Here is a 17,821-nt window from a genome sequence, read left to right on the forward strand (position 1 = left end):
CAGGCTTTGCTCCGCCGTCCCTTTGAAGGCAGCTCAGGAGGGAGTTTGTCCAGCTCACCTCCCGCCGAAGGATCAGTTTGGCCCCGATCACCTTATATAACGTTCCCTTTTCCACTCAAACACAGAGGAAAAAAGGGTTTCCCCACCGTAAAAGAGCAGCTCATCCCCTTTGACTAACCTCTTAGACCAAAGTCTAGCTTGAACCAGCCCTGGCCTTATCTTTTAGAAGCTGAGAGGGGAGCTAAAGGCAGGGGCAGAGTTAGCCCTTGGACTCCGGTCTAGGTCTGACCCAGGAGAAATGTTATCGCAGGAACGGGAACCTGTCCCTGCAGCCCCACAGTAAAAAGCTGCCTGGGAACCTGACCCTGTGTCCCGAGGCGTGATGTGCTTGGGGAACAGCAGAATTCCTACAGCTGAGGGGTCGGAGGAGAGACGAGACGCAGTTGTCTTGTCTCATTTTAGTACTGTGAATTTGAGACCGAGAACACCCACGTGGTTTCCCTTGCTGTGCCTCCCAGCCGGGGAAGGATACTTGCCCCGGCCAGTCCACACAACAGAAAGCTCCTTCCTTTTAAATCCTCCTCTTTCCTACGATCATGCTGCTCCTTGGAGCCGTGGCAGAGAGCTACGGTTTGTGGCTGACAGTCCTTCTGCCTCTGAGCAGCGAGTGAGTATCGGCCGCCCCAGCACTAAGCGTGCGTGGCACCTCGCTGCCAGCGAGCTTCTTCAACCGGAGGATCTCCTGCTTGTACCTGCAATGGGGAAGCAGCACCATCATTGTTCGTGTAGTCCCAATCCCGAGCGATCCATTTGAGCGTACGCTATGCCTTGCGTTGCTGTGTGCTAAGGACACGCAGTGTCCATTAATGCAGAGCAGCCAGCCCAGGCACTGAGCCACGCCGGGAACTGAGCCCCGGCAGATATAAAACCACAGCCTTTTCCTGAGGAAGAGGGGTTTGTCGGCTCTGCCAGGTAACGGTGCCAGCAACAAGCCTGCGAGTCTGACCCGAGTTCAGAGCCGAGCTGGCTGGGGAGTTACGGCAGGCGCGGTCGGACCATTGCTCCGACAGACGTGCCCTGCTTGTTCTCACCCTTCCTTGCCCTGCTTCAGGGCGTGATGAGCCAGGGAGAGAGGACAGTAGATCAGGGGTTGCTGGAAGGCTTTAGATTTTAGGCAACCTAGCTTAAAATCTTAGAAATCTTAGCTTTCTCCAAAGGATGGGTGAGCACGCAGGGAAGGAGACGTGCGGCTGGGCAGGCCAGACGCTGCCTCCCCCCCCACACACCCTGCGGAACAAGGGATGGCGGCAGCTGCCGGCACAGCTGGACGTGCTGCGGGACATCGGCCGTGCCGGCAGCGCTGTGGGAAGGCAGCGGCGAGGTCAGGCGCCGACAGCGTGGCGGGCATGGCGATGTCGCTGGCAATTAGCCTGGGAGAGGAACTTGGAGCACGAAGCAGAGAACACGTGAAAGGGGATCCTACCATCTCACCTGGCAAGATGCTTATCTATGTATTCCTGCAGCTCCGACACCTGCTCTTCTGCCACGATCGCCCGAGTCAGCAGCTGGCTTCTCTCCTGCTCCAAATCCTCCTGGAGGGACAAAGAATCATGGAGAAAATAGAGCGCTCTGTGAGATGGGAGTGAAGTTGCTCAGTCCCTCTCTGCCAGGCGAGGCTGACCACTTCCCCATCGCTCAGCTCTGGCACCACTTGGCGTTAGGCTACACAAGCAACCGAAAACTGATGCGCTCGGGGAAAGGAGCCTGGTGACGATAGCGCAGCTTTCTGCAGGCACCACCGCTCCAGGGCATTGGCCGGGCAGAGCAGGCAGCCTTCCCTGACCAGAGCACAGGCATGGGGGCCAGGGCCACGCCAGGACAGGCAGTAACCCCTGCCTGCCAAGCCATGATTTACTCCCCCAGAAGCTTCACAGACGACTGGCGGAGCGGTCACTAGATCTGGCACTCGGACACAGCTTTCACACCGTTCCACCGGTAGTTTGTTGCAAAGGGAAGGTCGCTTCCCTTTTAGATAAAAAACCCATTTGTTCTTTGCACAGTGTCTCTGGGCAGTGGATCACCAGCTTGCCCAAGTTAACTGCGCCGTCCCTGTGTCACCAGGAGGATCCGAGGTGCTTGACGGAGCTCACCCCCGAGGTGCACAGCAGAGCCAGGAGCAGGACCTGCTCCCAGTGCAGTGCTCCAGCCTCTCGGCCACGGCATCTTCCTTCTTTTGGCCGCAAAGACACACAATTTAGGTGTTTAGCTTTACGTGACCAGAGAATGGTGAAGAACTTCCTTAAGTCGCTGTGGACAGAGGAAGGCATGACACGGAAGCGGGCTGGTAGCACATCTATAGCCTTGTCTACCACAGACAACCGAACCTCTGCTTGGTTTCCAAAGCCCTTTTCCCTGCGTGTGGCAGTCAGCGTGGCAAGGATCCCAGCACCAACCCTTCTTTCCACTGCTGCCATCACACTGCCGGACAGCAAACCCCACCTCAGCCAAGCCCGCTCCCAGCGAGCATCACCACGGTTTCATGGGTGCTGTAGGGCAGCGTTGCGGATGGAGAGAGCTCTCCTCCCCGCTCTGGGCCACCCCATTCCCCAGTGCAGCACAAATATCCTTGCACCCAGGGGGAACCGGACTGGGAAGCTGATTCAGATTCAGACTAGACTTGAAACAGGTCGAATACAGACCCCGTTTGTTATACAGATGCCTAAATGCTTGTGCTGAAACACGGGAGGGAGCAATACAGTCCAGCAACGAGCAGCCGTAAGGGCTGCTCTCCTTCTTGTAGTAGCAGGGACAGTACAGCCTTGATACTTCCCCGGCCGGGGACCTGCTAGCATCACTTGGTGGGCTGAGGCCAAAGCCACGGCAAGGCTCTGTGGAAGGTTTCCCTGCTCCAGCCTGGAGCAGCGTATTGGCCCCAGGGCAGCAGCTGGCTGGGGCAGCACATCTTTGACATGTGGGTGAGGGATAAGCTTTTATTCAGATGGGCTGTTCCAGACCTTTACCTGGGTGGTGTGTGCGAACTCCCGGAGCTGCTTCCTGACCTCTGCCCAGCCCTCCTCATCCAGCTGCCTAGGAGAGAAAAGCAGATTTCGATCATGCCCGGACGTTCAAATCCAGCCCATCCGCAGGTCACGCAGCTCTCTTCAGGGGCTGGACACGACTCGTGCCCATCCAACCATAAACCCCAGCGCTCTGAACCTTTTCTCTTCCGATGCCTCAAACTTCTTCTGGGCATGTGGCACCGTCCCCGTGCCCGGGCACGAGAATCTCAGCCCTTCTGCCAACCTGGGATTCCCTACTGCGACGGCTGGGTTTGTTCCAAGTTCACATGAACAGTCATACATCAGAGGACTCCATGCAGAAAGAATCCTTAACCTGACACTGCAGGACCCAATTTGATGGAAATAGAGAGCGATCAATACCAAACGCTGGCGCTTTTCATGTTTCGGGGCACAGACCCACCCGTTCTGGTCACCGAGCGCAATAGGTGAGCTGTCTTGTGCAGCCCAGCCGTGGGAAAGTTCTTCCTCTTCTGTCCCAGTCTGAATAAGCAAAATACAGGTCACATCTGATGCTCGGGGAATTTGGGTTGTATGAAGGGAGGAATGCATTGTGCTCAAGAGCGGCTTTCGCTGCGACTGCCAGAGTTCCCTCTGGTGGCTGCAGCCTCCCAGCCCAGGCACACGAGAAATCAGGGCTGAGATTTCATGGGAGCAGAAGCGAAGGGAACAATAAACAGTGAAGCCGTGGAGCTGATAAAGATGAGAAGCAGCAGGAATTATAGCTGAAGTGCTGCGGTAACACCGGGCTTCCTGTCTCTAGCTAGAGGAATAAGCATGGATAAACCCGTCAGCACACAGAAAACAAGTATTTGAAGTGTGTAGGGTCTCTTGGCAGCTAAAAAAAAAAAAAACCACCTCAACAACAAGATGCATCACTAAAATTCAGGTTCTGGTCTTTCTGTGTCTTGCTCCTGTGGTGAGTCTGCCAAAATTAATGCATCTATTCAAGGACTACTACTACTTTTCAGTGTGGAAAACATGGCAGAGCCTGGTTAAGGCTCAAGCTTTTCTCTGAGACACTCCTCCAGAGCCCAGTGGCTCAGGCACTGACCGCCTCCTCAGTGCTGGCATCCAGTTAATGAAATACCTGACGTGTTTTCTAGGCTCCCACATTTTAAAAGGCTGAAAAATCCCAGCTCAGATTTCTCCTACACTTTGTTCCACCTCTCCACAGCTATAAGTTGATAGAGTTTCAACAGAATAACGGAGCAGGGGGAAGAGACCCATCACAAATGAGCAAATAAAGGGTATGTCAGGAAGGCAGGGAGGTATCAGTACAGGGTCACCTAAGGGTTCCAGCCCGGCTTCTGCGTTGGGAGGGAGGGAAAACAAGACCGTCCCAAACTGGTGGTGTTTCACTTGCCTTTCTCGGGTTGTGATCCACCCAAGCGCTCGGGCATATGCTTAAATTTAAAGAGATCAGTGGGACTAAAAACGTGATTAAATCAAACATGTGCTTAAGAGCTTTCTTGGCTCAAGGCCCAAATGACCAACTCATTTCACCGCAGGAAGCGCTGCACTGAGACGACAGCTGGCTTTTCTTCTCAGATGAGTCCCTATCAGCTTGCTTTCTCCCTATTTATTACTGTCTCCAAGTAAAGCAGAAAAGACTCCTCAATCCACACGGCAAGGAGAATTCCGAATTACAAATATCCCGAGAAACAAACCGCACTTACTGCTCAGGAGACAGTGGGAAGGCAGAGGTTTCTTCCAGTCTTTTCTGAAGGCAAAGGAAGAACAGTATTCCCGTAAGCATTAAACCATTGCAAATCTCACCACAGACCCTGCCACTTTGAAGTGGCACAACATATCCTAGCAGTCTAACAGCCACCAGTGCCCCGGCAAGGAAGTGATGCGCAGTACAATCTTAAGGTTTAGGTCTCCCATCCTCTGACTTTTTAAATAAATGCATCTCGCGCAAATCAAGAGACACGTCTCTGCCCAGGCAGAACCAGTGGGAGGACATGGAGCTGACTGACGTGTTTCTGACTGTGGTCTCCTGCTCAGTTAGCTATTCACGCTGAGGCAAAGGCATTCAAGAACAGAAAGCCCCATCCTATCCCCCCCTTACTCACCTCTTCTTTTAGCAGTGAGTGAGTCTGCTGGCCTGGCAGCTCTCCCATAACATCTGCTCCTCCTCAGCCCTCCCAGAGCTCAGCGACCCCAATCTACGGGGCTGCTCAGCCTCCTGGATCTAACTGTAACTCACCCCTACGCAGCAGGGTTGAAGCAACGAAGGGACCGCTTGGACATCCCGTCTCTTCCCAAAACGAGAAAGCGAGCAAGCACTGCCCCTGCCTTTGCCACAGGCACAGCAAACCCTCAGGGAACGCCTAAGGAAGGGGCTGAATCTATCGCTTGTGAGACTCTCCCCACCGCCCTCCGGTTTCACCGCCGCAGCGAGCCAACAGCCCAGCCACCACCTTCTGCAATTCGTGTAGCTGCATCTCCAGTTTTGCTTTATCCTCCCGCAGCCGGTTGAGCTCCCGGGTTGTGTTTGTCAGCAGCTCTGGGTCTGTGATGGAAAAGTGAAGCTCGGCAGGGCCACAATCCATAGCGCTGCTGCCCAAGGACCGGATCTGCTCGCGCTGGAGCCTGTAACATGCCAGAGGGGTTAGTCCCTGGTAGCTTTGATTAGGTAACAACACGGAGCATTTCTGCTGCTGATGGAGGTACCATTCGCTTGGGACCTGCTGGCTTCTGGCCACCAAGAGCCAGTCCACCTGCGAAGGATAAGTGGGAGAGCCCAGCAGTAACGCACAATATTCCTGGGAGTGTTTCTGAGGGGAGCTTGTCCTAGAGCTATTTGTGGCTTTTATGCCACAAGAATTTCTGCTGCTTCCCACAGCCCAAGCTGCTGAGAGAGCTGTGGAGCAGAGCTGAGAGCACTGCAGGGATGGGCTGGGAGGCAGGAGTTATTTGTGGTACCTCTGCATTTCCACACCATCCAACGTGGAATCAATCTCTCACCCTCAATTTTACACAGGAGAAACATATGTGCAAAGCAGGTCCAGGGTGTCCAGAGCACCCTGATGTGCAGCTGGAGACACCTTGCTCCTGGCTTGTCAAGAGCAGGGAGATAAATGTGCATTCCAGATCCTCTGCTCCACCTGGGAGCCCCGTTTGCCTCCCTCTCGGCCAGGGCTCTGGGTGCTACGGGGCACTTCCCCTTGGTCCTTAGCAATGAAGAGACAGAGGTAGCCATGGCTTAGCCCTACCCGTAAGCAATCAGCAGGTTCTCATGCTTCTTGACCAAGTTCTTCATGCGTTTCTTGTAGCCACGTGCCGCTCTAGCTAGCTGCTCTTCCCGAGACTTGTAGGAAGCCCTGATATCGTTCAGCACGCTGTCCACAAAGCGTTTCATGGGAGCATGATCAGCTGGGGCTTTGCTAGGCCCCGTTACGTTGCTGGATTTGCTGTCCATGTAGTCCTTTAAACACACAGAGAAAGAAATCGAGGTGATCAAGTCGTTCCCTAAGGCATGTAGCCCATTTCCCCCCAGAGAAGGTCCAGGCATATTTGTGCTAACAGCACAGAGAATAGGGCATATCTTCCATTTTTGAAGAGCAGGAACGACTAAATAACTTCCATCATGGCCCTTCAAGACAGAGAAGGCATCTGTACTGTACCAGTGACCCGTGTAGGGAAACACAAGTTGGCGTCAGGAGTTACCATTTCCAGTCCCGTCTTCTTTCCACCGTGCCCTGCTCTCTCTGCTAGCTAGGAGATGCTTCAACATTGCTCTGTTAGAAATTAAACTATTCTTAATAGTAAAAATTCCTTTGCTTAGTCTCCTGATCCATCACCACACCGTGTTCTTCGGTACCAGCCTTCTCCCAGCACAGAAGCTCTTGCCAAAACCTGCTTACTGCTACCTAGGGGGGTAGAAAGAGATTTCTTCCCAGTCTCACTGCTCAATATAATCAGGTATCCATGCCTGAACCTGCCCGAAACGCCTGCCCTGTGCCGAGTCCTCGCCATGCTCTGTGAGCCCTACATCAAAGGTGCTTGTTCGCAGAGCGGGTCCCAGGCACCGGCGTTACACGGCTCTGTAGCCGATCACGGAGGCTGGCAGAGCTCCCTGCGGGGACAGCAGCAGAGGCACCATGGAAGCAGCGACAAAGCCAGAAGTGACATCGCCTGGCCTGCCGAGGGAAGTTGTCAGGGCAATGGAGATGAGAAGCCAACTGGAAGGCAGCCGTAGTAAATTAAGAAGATCTTTCAATTCAAGTAATCTGACCAAGAAAAGTCCCAGCAGAAACTCACAGACCGTTTCGTGTGGCCATACAGGAAAGCTGGGCGAGGAGAGGGGCTGGCATCTCCTCCCCCAGGCCAAGCCGAGGGCACAGAGCCCCCTTCCAGCTGCAACCATGGCTCCCTGAACCCCACTGCCTGCTCTGCTCCACGGCCCAGCAAGGAGGGGAAACAGCAGCAGCCTGCAAGAAGTAGGCAGCCAGCATGGCGAGACCTCCCCAGGCGAGGGGAGCCCCTGGGGCTGGGGGTACCCACCGCCACGTCCTTGATGTACTGCGCGAGCCGGGAGCGATATTCCTCGTTCAGCTCCTTCAGCCGGAGCTGCAGCTGAGAGTTCTCCGCCTCCACCTCTTGGAGCTGGCTCTGGGAGGTGAGCAGCACCTAGGCACAGCAAACACGCTCGCTGCTGCCCCGTCCTCCGGCCAAGAAAGGGGCACTAAGAAGCTCCATAAGAGATGGGGGACTTCATTTCCCGATATTCAGCTTCACTAGAGCTGGGAAGGTCCTGGGTTTTCACAGGAGCCCACTGGAAATGTTTATAGTCTCTGTTCCCCTGCTACCTTCTGTCGTTTGCAATCCCTGCCTCCCAGTGATTTCACCAACTCTTTCTAAATATCAGTGAACAAAATTCCTCCCACCACCTGTGGCAAGCAGCACCTTCCACCACGTGCATCGCAGCCCTGGAGAAGAAAACTGCGCCGGGAGGAGCACCTTGGTATGACAAACTCCTCGGAGAGGGAGATGTGTCGGAGTACCTCGATACAAGACATCCACCCCCTGCTAGCTCTAGGAGAAGCGCATGGCACCCAGGAGGAGCGGATGAGCAGGGGCCGGATGGGTGCCGGGGGCTGGAAAGAAGCCTGCCCTTACCGCTGACTGCTCCGCCAGCTTGTGCTGGGTGTCCCCAATCGCTCCCTTCGCCTCTTGCAGCTCCTTCGCCATCACGATCCTGGGCACACAGGAAGAAGGTGTGTTTATTTTAACCCCCCCCCCAAACTTTTCTGTAGGTCCAATACAGCCAGCTTTGAGAAGGAAAGCACTACGGGATGACAGAAATCTCTCAGCAGCAGCTGCCAGCCCCCAGCTGCGTGCCAACCAGCGGCCGCAGAGCTCTCGCAACCAAAGGTGAACGTCCTCCCCAGTCAGAGGGTCTAGTTCTGCAGCGTCCCTGCTGTGGCAGCCTTTGCCGGGACACCGACCCCATCCCAGCCTGTCGATGGAAGAACCGCTGCGGGGGTAAGGGCTAGGGCTGGATTCATCTCTGGGCTGTCACACATTTGCTGTGTGTGTCACAGAAGGTGGATTTTCAAAGGTGCATAGGCCAGTTGGGTACCTAAACACCACCGACTTCTAAGCAGACAGCTAATCCTCTTAAGAGCCTTGAAAATATCAGTTTTTGCTTCCAGGCCTCACTTGTTCCAAGGTTGAATCATCATTTCCCTCCCTGTACCCCACCAAAGGCAGGCTGCCTCCTTTCCTGTTCCCAAGGCTCAAATTCAGCTGCAACGAGCTCCATAAATGCCCAGTCAAACAGAAGGACGTGCCCTCGAACACTCACACTCTCTCTTCCAGCTTCTGCTGCTGTGAATCGTAGGTTTTCTTCAGTTTTTCAAGCTCCACTTTTACATGATCCTGGTTTCCAAGCAACTGAGGGACAAATGAAGAGGAAGATGAGACAGAGGGCTGAGCTAAGAGAGGGATTCCTGAACGGGGAAGAAGTGAGGAGAGCCTCCAGTTGAGCACAAGTCCAGCTGAGCAGTGACATACTGGGGAAAGGACAGGTTTAACTGGGCGTGACCAGTGCTCTGTAGCACACCAGAAGCGGTGTCTGATCTGGAGAGAGCACACATGGAGGTGCACACGTGTCGTTCTCCCAAGGGAAATTCTCGCGCTGAGAGTCAGATTCCGAGCAGGAGCTGGTGGCGGAGCCCAAGCTGGTTTCTCACGGGCTGCAGATGGGAAGGAGGCAGGGAGCATGTATGTGCTCTCAGTTTCGGGTGCTTTATCACCCCCATCTTGCTCAAGTATCGGCAAGAAGAAAATAAGTAAGTGTCCTCTGCACTTGTTGGCTTTTAAACTCCTGCCTCTGTTCACCCAGGGGCACTGAGCGAGGGAACCACAGCTGCCCTCTCTCAGCTTTTGCCTGCACAAGATCTGGAGTTATTCTAGTCTTATTTTTCAACTGCACAGCTTAAAAAAAAAAATTTAAAATAAATCAAGGCATCAGCTTGTCCACAAAATTCAAGTTAGCACCAGGAGGTGCCAGCCACAGTCAGAATAAATTCCCCCTCTGTTTCCCCAAGGATCCAGCAGCACACCCCCACACACTCACGTTTCTCTCCAGCTTTTGCCGCTCGTGTTCAGAGGCAACTACATCTTCTGGCTGGTTTTAGTAAGAGACAGAAGAAGGTGCCTGTTAGATCCCTGTTCTCCAAGGAGCTGGCGACGGGGAAGAGAGGTCCTTACCTTCACCTTCCGAGCAGAGAGACGATGCACTTTTGCTCTCACTCTTTCCAGCTCAGCAGAGGATTCATCGGCCATGGCGGGGGAGCGGTTGCTCTCTGTGCAGGGAAGGGTGCTCCTGGCATTGGCCAGGTTGAGCAGCTCTAGGCCGAGCTCCTCCTTCTTCATGACCTGCCAGGTCAAACAAGAAGGAAAGAGCTTCTGAAATCCTGCCTCTCCGGCTCCGCACGCTGTCTGTTCAGCACATACCCGCTGCTCTTGGTGTGTACACAAGGCAGGCACTCACATCCCCTCCTGAAAGCAAGTTTTATTTTTAGTTCTCTCTCATATGTCCAAAGGTATCAGCGATTTTTCCAATTCTCATGGAAATGCAGGGTATCATCGCCAGGCATCAGGATTATTCACATGTAACCTTACTCCCTCTGCCCATCTCGCTCTCACATTCCCATACAGATCCCGGTGCCGGCCCAGCCCTGGGCACAGCTCTGCCACCACCTCTCCGTCATGACCTCCAGCCTCCCTCCTCGCTCTAACCCTGTACCCTCCACGCCGCTTCCCAACGCTTCAGGCATGTCTTTCCCCATACAACGGCTTTGAACGGCGCTGGACTCCATAACGTAAGAGAAGGGCCACATCTCCACCCGTCTAGGCTGAGCCACCCAGCTAATTCCAGCTTTGTTTGAATGCATCCCTCCAGCAGCAGGCAGCCCACAGCACCGTGTAGGCAGGGAGATTCAAAGCCATGCTGGTGCGAAGTGACACATTTCCAAAAGATAAAGAGGATCTGAATGAGAAAGGCTCTGTTACAGGTGATCTGGAAGGAACACTGGGGGAATTCATGTCTCACGGGAGGGTTTCTATGTAGATAACAAAGCTTTGATGGGGTTTATGACTGGGGACAAGCTTGAGTAATTGTTACCATGGCAGTGAATCGGGAGGATGGGAGGCAGAGGTCATCTGAGTCATCCGTGGAGAGAATAGCTTATCAAAAGATAGCACAGGGTGGGCTGAGGGAGAGAGGAGAGGAGAAAAGAGGCTGACAAAGAGGTGAGATATACAGCTGTGAAAACTGACAGCTACGCAGAGACAGGCTGCTTGTTCTCCAACCGAAACCGATCCATCTGCAGCTGTCAGCCCTGACAATTTGATCAGAGGGGGTCACACAAGCGCAGAAGTACCAGCTTAGCAAAAGAAAGAGGCAGTCCCAGGTTTGCGGTGGGCTTCGCTGCCTCCTCTGCGCTCCCGAGCCTGGCCCGGCTCCAGGGAAAACCCCGGCGCGGAACCGGTTCGCAGCCATTTGGGTTCCCTCCGACAGCCTCGCTTTGTACCGCCGCTGCAGACGGCGTAAGCCTGCCGAACAAAAGAGGAGGAGGAAACGGAGAGTCGAGAAAAGGTCAGAGTCTTGAAAAGGAAGAATTTACAGTCAGTTAGAAAACAGGCACAAAGTGCCTGACTGGCATCTTCTGGAAGGCACTTCCCCAGGGACAGGCAAGGCCAGCTCTGCCCCGCTCCTTCGCCTGGGACAGACACAGGGCGATGTGTGAATCGAGCCGTACAATGGGGGCCGCGACAATTCAGAGGCTCTAACTGTTCCCGTACAAGGGACCGTGAATGAGCTCGCCGAGCTGCTTCTGCGCCAAGCAGCCATGACAACATATTGGCAAGGTCACAAGTAGCACTTGTAATTGGGAATGTGTAAAAGGTTCATTGTCTCCCCAGAAGAGCGCCGGGGAAGGGGAGGGGGCAGAACCGCAGGCTGCTTTTCCCATTTCCTTTGGGAAAGTCCACACTGGGAAAATAATGAGCAAGAGGCCCATGCCGCGACAAGTCCCAGCCTGCCAAGTTGGAGCCTCTTTCGCTTCAGGCAGGGATATTCAGTAATCGGAGCCAAGAAACCGGGGTAAAACCCTCAGCCTACCAATTACAACCGAGGAGTTCACCTTTGGCTTCTAGACCCCGCTCCACAACTTCTTCAAGATGCTATCCGGGCACATAACTGAATCCATGTGCTTTCACTCTCTGAAACGTTCCAGGATTCGTGCGAAAACAGTGTGTTATTACTGCTAACCTGCTAAACCCACCATTTAGAGATGTCAGCCACCTGAAAGTCCAATTTTTGACAAACATATTGCACCCCCTTGGGGACAAGAAGCAACCAAGATTGCTGAACGCCAAGCTGTTCCTCCGCGAGGCTGGCAGTGCCGTGTCTCGGCAGCGTGCTGCTTTGCTGGCAGTCAGCTGCATGCGCTCTGCCTCGTGCTCCGGCAGGACGACAGGGTAGGTTCACACTCCTGCAAGCAGCTGAGCTTGCCTCCTCGTAAGAAATTTCCATTTCTCAGCTTACGGGAGACAAATGATAGCTTCACAAGAGTCACTAACTCACTTATTTGCAACGGGATGATCACGATCTCGTATCCTCCTCTACCAGAGCTCTGCAGACCAATGCTTATCATAAAGACAGACTGGACGCTGCCGAAACCAGCATGCCTGGTCCCAGCCCCACATCTTCCCATCACAGCTCTGCACAGGGCCAGCACGGTAAACCAGGTCATTTGGCTGAACCAGCTAAACTATCTGCCGGGGGAGGGAGGCAGGAGGGGTGTCACTCATTCAATCCAATTCAAAAAGAAGGAGAAGCGGGAGGGGGGAGAGGGAGGGAAGAGAGGAAGGTCTATTGAAGTAGCTATTCTTGCCAAAGAAATACACAAATCTGGGTCCAAAAGACTTCAGTTAATAACTGCTAAGCTAACAGTCACCAGGAAATTTACTATATTTTAAGGAACAATCAGCAACTTGCTTACATTCAGTGTTTTTATAAACTTGCCGACCTCAAAAACTTCCAGGCCCCTTCCCGCCGCCGTACGAAATGAGAGCGACTACAATCAGTTCACGTGCAGCCTGCGCAAGCCATGCAGAAAAAAGGGAAACAAAGCGTGCTGGCAGTCAAGAGGGACCTGCGACGTGCACTCAGACCAGCCCCGCGGTGACCTCCTCGTTACTGCTAGTGACGGGGATCCGGGATGGCATGAAAAGAGAAAGACTCTGACAGCGAGGTGCCCAGAAGAGCACACGGGTCAGCGTGGGCTCAGCGCTGTCCCTGCTGAGCTGAGCAGGTTCTGTAAGCCCTGCTAGAAGGTGACCACGTTACATGAAATCCCTGAGCCCTGAAAACAAAACCATGCCCGAGCTACGCTGTCTCACAGCTGACAAACCTTACTGGACCTGAGCTGTGACGCGGATACGCAACCCCAAGCCCAACCAAGCTGTCTGTAGATCGGGTAATTGTGAGATGGAGTCGAGAACACCAGAACAAACGCTACAGCCTGTCTCACCTCCTGGTCCAGTTCTTTGCCTAGGGCCAAGTAATTGCTTTTCAAAATGATGTACTCATCTGCCAGCTCCTTCCGACTGGTCTCCAGAGCATGCAGGCGTTCCCGTAAGGCATCTCGCTCCCCAGTGACTTTCTCACTGCTGAGCTCCAGCTCCAGCACACGGTTCTCCAGGGCCAGGATCTGCAGAGGGGAGGCAGCAGAATCAGACTCTGGCAGAGACCAGCAGCAATCATAGGGCATTTATTTGGCCAAACAGGTTCTGGCACGCTATGACTTAAAGAGAGATGAGTTTCATGCAAGTTTCATGGTATCTGGGGTGTCGGGGGGGAATCCATTGCTCTAGCTAAAGCCAGGAGAATACGCCAAGCAAAATAAAGATGGATGCGTAATGAACTGCAGTTCTGGATAAAGGTATTGGCAGAGCTGAAACCGGCTACTTCAAACATTTGGATACCATATTTTTCAGTTCAAAGTTCTCCGTCTCATACTGCTCCTTCATTTTGTTTGTCTCGATCTGGATATCAACGAGGTCTTTGGAAATCTAGGAGAGAGAAAGGACATTATAAAGGCCATGGACTGATTCTGAGGCCAACATACTGTTTCAACAGGTTGCGCCGGGGAATTTGGACACAACACACACCCCTAGAAAGAGGCATTTCCCACCAGATTTTCCACTGCAGATCTACTGGCCTCATACGGCTTCACGGCTCAGTTCTCTCCAACTCCCAAAGTATTTGTTTTACCTTCAGTTTTTCCTCTTCAGTGAAGACCATTCTGGTTGACAAATCTGTTTTGGAGCCAGCCCGTTTCCCCATCCTCTCCTGCAGGTCTCCGAGCCGGTACAGCCTCTCATTCCTATCCTGCAGCTGCACCTAGAGACACACCACAGCTCCAAGAGCGGGTGCCAGCCAGCAGAGCCCTCCTCTCCCCCATGCTATTCTCCCACCGCGGTGCTGGTGGAAGAGCACAGCATATCCAGCTTTTCAGAGCTTGACTAGATTGTAGATGGGATTTTCAGCTGCCATTTTCCTCCTGCGATTAGGCTTTCATTTGCAGAGCGCTGGTTCCACGACCCAGGAAGGGGCTGCAGACCTTCATACTTATATTTTCGTTAGCAAGGTGCTGCACGTGCTCTGTCAGAGTACTTACGTTCTCGTTCTCTGCAACACTTCCAAAATCCATGTGCTCAGAGGTCAGGATCTTTGCACGGTATCAGGCAGGCAGCGACTGAAGAGCAAAGGAAGGATCTAAGGATCTCTATGGCAGCAACTTTTCCCTCGAGGTCCGGCACAAGCGACGTTGCTATCAACTTTGGTTACTAGAGGGTGCGGCATCCACCTTGATTTTAAGGTGGAGCCAATTATTATAGCCACCCCAGGAGCTGTTAGAAGAAAAGAAATGACGCTTGTCAGGAGGTTTCGCTATTCCTAAGACAGCACGCAGCAGATACTGAAACAAGAAGCTTAGCAGACACCCTCAGTGAAGCAATATTGCCAGCTAGGAGGTACCACTCCATTTATATTATGGACCATTCCCAAAACCTGCCCATAGGGATGGCCTCCATCTCTATTGCAGGGATCTTTGGAGAATTTTAGATCTGATTAGTCCATTAATTAATCCAACCATCTGCTCCAAGACCCTCCAGTAACATCTAACATCAACTTGCTTCCAGGCAATTTTCTCTTGATCTCTACAGTCCTTGTATCTCCTGGGTCAATGAGCCATCCAAAGGGTACCAGGATCTTTGAGCTCTGACCAAGCTAGAACTGGTGACAGGAAAGACCTTCCCCAGTTTATCACTTCGCAGCAGAGACGCTATGTGGAAAAATATAAGTTTCAAAGCAAAGCATGCACTGAAACAAACTCTCATTAGCCCAGACAGTGCTACATCTGGATTGTGCTGGTCTACACGCTGCCGCTGACTCCAAACTGTGACCATCCAGGCCTGAACGGGACAACTCCCAAGTGTGTGCAAAGCTGAAAGTACTTGAACAGAGTCTCTGATGTAAGAACGAGGATAATGGAGAGCATAAGACACAGTCGGTAACGCTGGAAGACCTTGGTGAACGGCAGCCATGGGGTAAAACGAATGCCAGTTCTTAATCTCCTCGTTTCGGGCTTATTATCGCTGCTATTTCTGTAGAGTGGGTGAGTTCAGGTAAGAACTTGTCTCTTACAGAAGAAAAGCTTTGACAACGTAACATTCAAAAAGACCATAGCTCTGACTAACTCCTCAGTATCTGTCAAAGCTAAGGGGATGAAAGAGGGAGAGGGGCCATCCTGATAGAAGCTCCGTGCCGAGCAGTTTACCAGCTCCTCACCTGGTCCAGGCTCTTGGAGAAGATCCCGTGGCCCCTCGATGTGGATTTCACAAACGGCCATGGAAGCGAGACCCAGGGGATGAGCTCTTTTGAGGCTCAGGGGAAGGAGAAGCTAATGCAACATGCAATTACGTCTTATTTTTCTGCAAAAGAACTTAGCAGACCTGAAGTAATTTTATTAAGGTAATGAAAGTGCTGATGAGAATTCACAGTCTCTTCACACCCACTGCCGAGCAGAAAGCCAAATTCACACACCGCCCACAGTGCTGGGGGGGCTCAGAAGTCTCCGGCGGGTGCTCCGGCACACGAAGGAGCCGAGCCGCAGCTCCGCTCCCCAGGCGCACGCCGTCTCCCGCTGGCTCTCAGCCCCACACGGGCCCCCCCAAGGCCAGGCACTCCCAGCCCATGCCGGCCCAGGGATGCGTGCAGGCTGGCTCACGCCACTGCCCCAGACAGCCCCGGCCCCAGCAGCAGCATGCCCAGACCCCGAGACGCCCGATTCAGGAGGGCAAGCAGCCCACCCCATCATGCCGGCAAAGCCGGGCGCTCCCTGAGCCACGGGGGTGCCTGTTTCACCTGGCAGACAGCAATATAAGACTAATTAACATGCACATATACAGTATTATTTATGGTCCCACAATGCCTGGCAGACCCAAGCAAAACCACCTTTGTGGCAGGTGCCGTGTCAGCACCAGAAACGACAGCGATCACTTTTCCCGTGGTTTGGAAATACGAAGCAAATTTTGTCCTGGCCGACACCACAAATAGCAAAATTGGGCAGAGGAATGAGGTTTTAGGGTGTCATTGCAGCCCAAAATCTCCATCACTGCTCCAGAGCAAAACCAAACAAAAAATATATGTTTTGTTAACCCCACTAAGCGCTGAAATGCCAACTCTGTGCTGAGCTTTTCTTTCACTTTTCTCGTCAAGGGCGCTTTTAACACAGCTGACGTGGTGGCTGGATCGCCAGCGAGCTCCGAAGTATGCAAATCTCGCCCGGGATGCAGCTCGAAGATGTGACAACGCTCCCCAAATCCACAGCAGCTCAAGAGGAAACCGGTTGAAGATTTCAAGCACGCAGCCCGCCAAACCGATGCCCGCTGTTTCTTTTCACCTCTCCTCCAGCACCAGCCAGACTTCCCAGCCCTTGGCAGGGACGCACGCCTCACTCTGCCGGTGCCCTGGCCTTCAGGGCGAGCCCTGAGCAGAGCGGGGGGGAACAGCCGCCCGCCTTCACGCCTTCTCAGGAGGCTTCGGCAGGGCCCGGTGCAGCGTTAACACAGCAACTGGCTCCATCTGGCTTCCAGCACCAGCAACGTGAATTTGCACCCGCTCCTGGATCTAGCGGACACCGCCTAAGCGGCCAAACGGAGCACCCTGCTGCCGGGGCTGCCCGGTGTCGCGGGAACATCCCCCGGTGGGCCCACACGCCTGGGGAGCCTGGAGGTGCGGAGGCCGCAGTGGGTGCGGGGAGCCGCCATGGGCCCAGGCCTGCGCGGCTCCTCCTGGGGTGAAGCCCGGCCGCCGAGGGAGCGGAGGACGAGCGGGCCGGGCAGAGCAGAGCAGAACGGGGGCACGGCGAGGCCTCCCCCCGGCCCTCCCCGCTGCGGCGGAGGCGGCCGGTACCCCGGGCCGGGCCTAGTCAAGTACCGCCGCGTCCCGTTTCCAGGGCAACGGGCGCTTCCGGGGGGAGGGCAGCGGGGCGGCAGCGCCCCCTGGCGGCGGGAGGCCGCCGGGAAGCATCCCCGGGTCAGGCTGCTCCAGCACCGGTCCCGCCGGGCCTTGAGCTCCCCAGGGACCGGGCAGCCCCAGCCCCGCCGGGCAGCCTGCTCCAGCGGCTCCCCGCCCTCCCCGCCACGCATTTCTTCCTTGTAGCCGACCGACATCCACCCTCTTCCCGTTTAAAACCGTCGCCCCTTCGCCTGTCGCTGCAGGTCCTGCTGAAAAGCCTCTCTCCATCGTTCTTAGAAGCCCCCTTCTATAGTGCCAGGCCGCAAGAAGGTCTTCTCCAGGCTGAACAAGCCCAGCTCTCCCAGCCTTCCTCCACAGGAGAGGTTCTTCCAGCCCCCTGACCATTTCTGTGGTCCCCTCTGGACCCGCTCCGGCAGATCCGGGTCTGCCTTCTGCTGGGACCCCAGAGCTGGACGTGTGCTCTGGGGGGGTCGCACCAGAGTCGAAGGGGAGAATCACCTCCCTCGACTTGCTGAACACGCTGCTTGTGAGGCAGCCCAGGAGATGATGGGTTTGCTGGGCTGCAAGCGGCCATTGCCGGCTCATGTCCCATTCGTCATGCGGCGCCCTGAGGACCAGGCTGCTCCCTCCATCGCCCATCGCTGGGACAGGCTCTCCCGCCTTTCCCTGTCCCTGTGCG

The 17,821-nt window shown here is 54.3% G+C and overlaps 1 protein-coding gene across 1 annotated transcript; it reads right to left on the bottom strand.

Moving 5' to 3' along the window:
• Positions 1-587: 587 nt before the first annotated feature.
• Positions 588-14,311, bottom strand: CCDC78 (coiled-coil domain containing 78). Its single transcript, XM_050906079.1, has 15 exons — positions 14,222-14,311; positions 13,873-13,989; positions 13,584-13,670; positions 13,130-13,309; positions 9,801-9,968; positions 9,667-9,717; positions 8,893-8,981; positions 8,205-8,283; positions 7,590-7,715; positions 6,299-6,510; positions 5,504-5,675; positions 4,757-4,800; positions 3,021-3,087; positions 1,492-1,592; positions 588-752 (listed from the first exon to the last, which is right to left on the bottom strand). Exons 1-15 carry the CDS (start codon positions 14,309-14,311, stop codon positions 626-628), a joined length of 1,710 nt encoding a protein of 569 aa, XP_050762036.1. The 3' UTR covers positions 588-625.
• Between the last annotated feature and the right edge of the window lie 3,510 nt (positions 14,312-17,821).

Source organism: Gymnogyps californianus, chromosome 15, assembly GCF_018139145.2.
Source record: "Gymnogyps californianus isolate 813 chromosome 15, ASM1813914v2, whole genome shotgun sequence".
Taxonomy (NCBI): domain Eukaryota; kingdom Metazoa; phylum Chordata; class Aves; order Accipitriformes; family Cathartidae; genus Gymnogyps; species Gymnogyps californianus.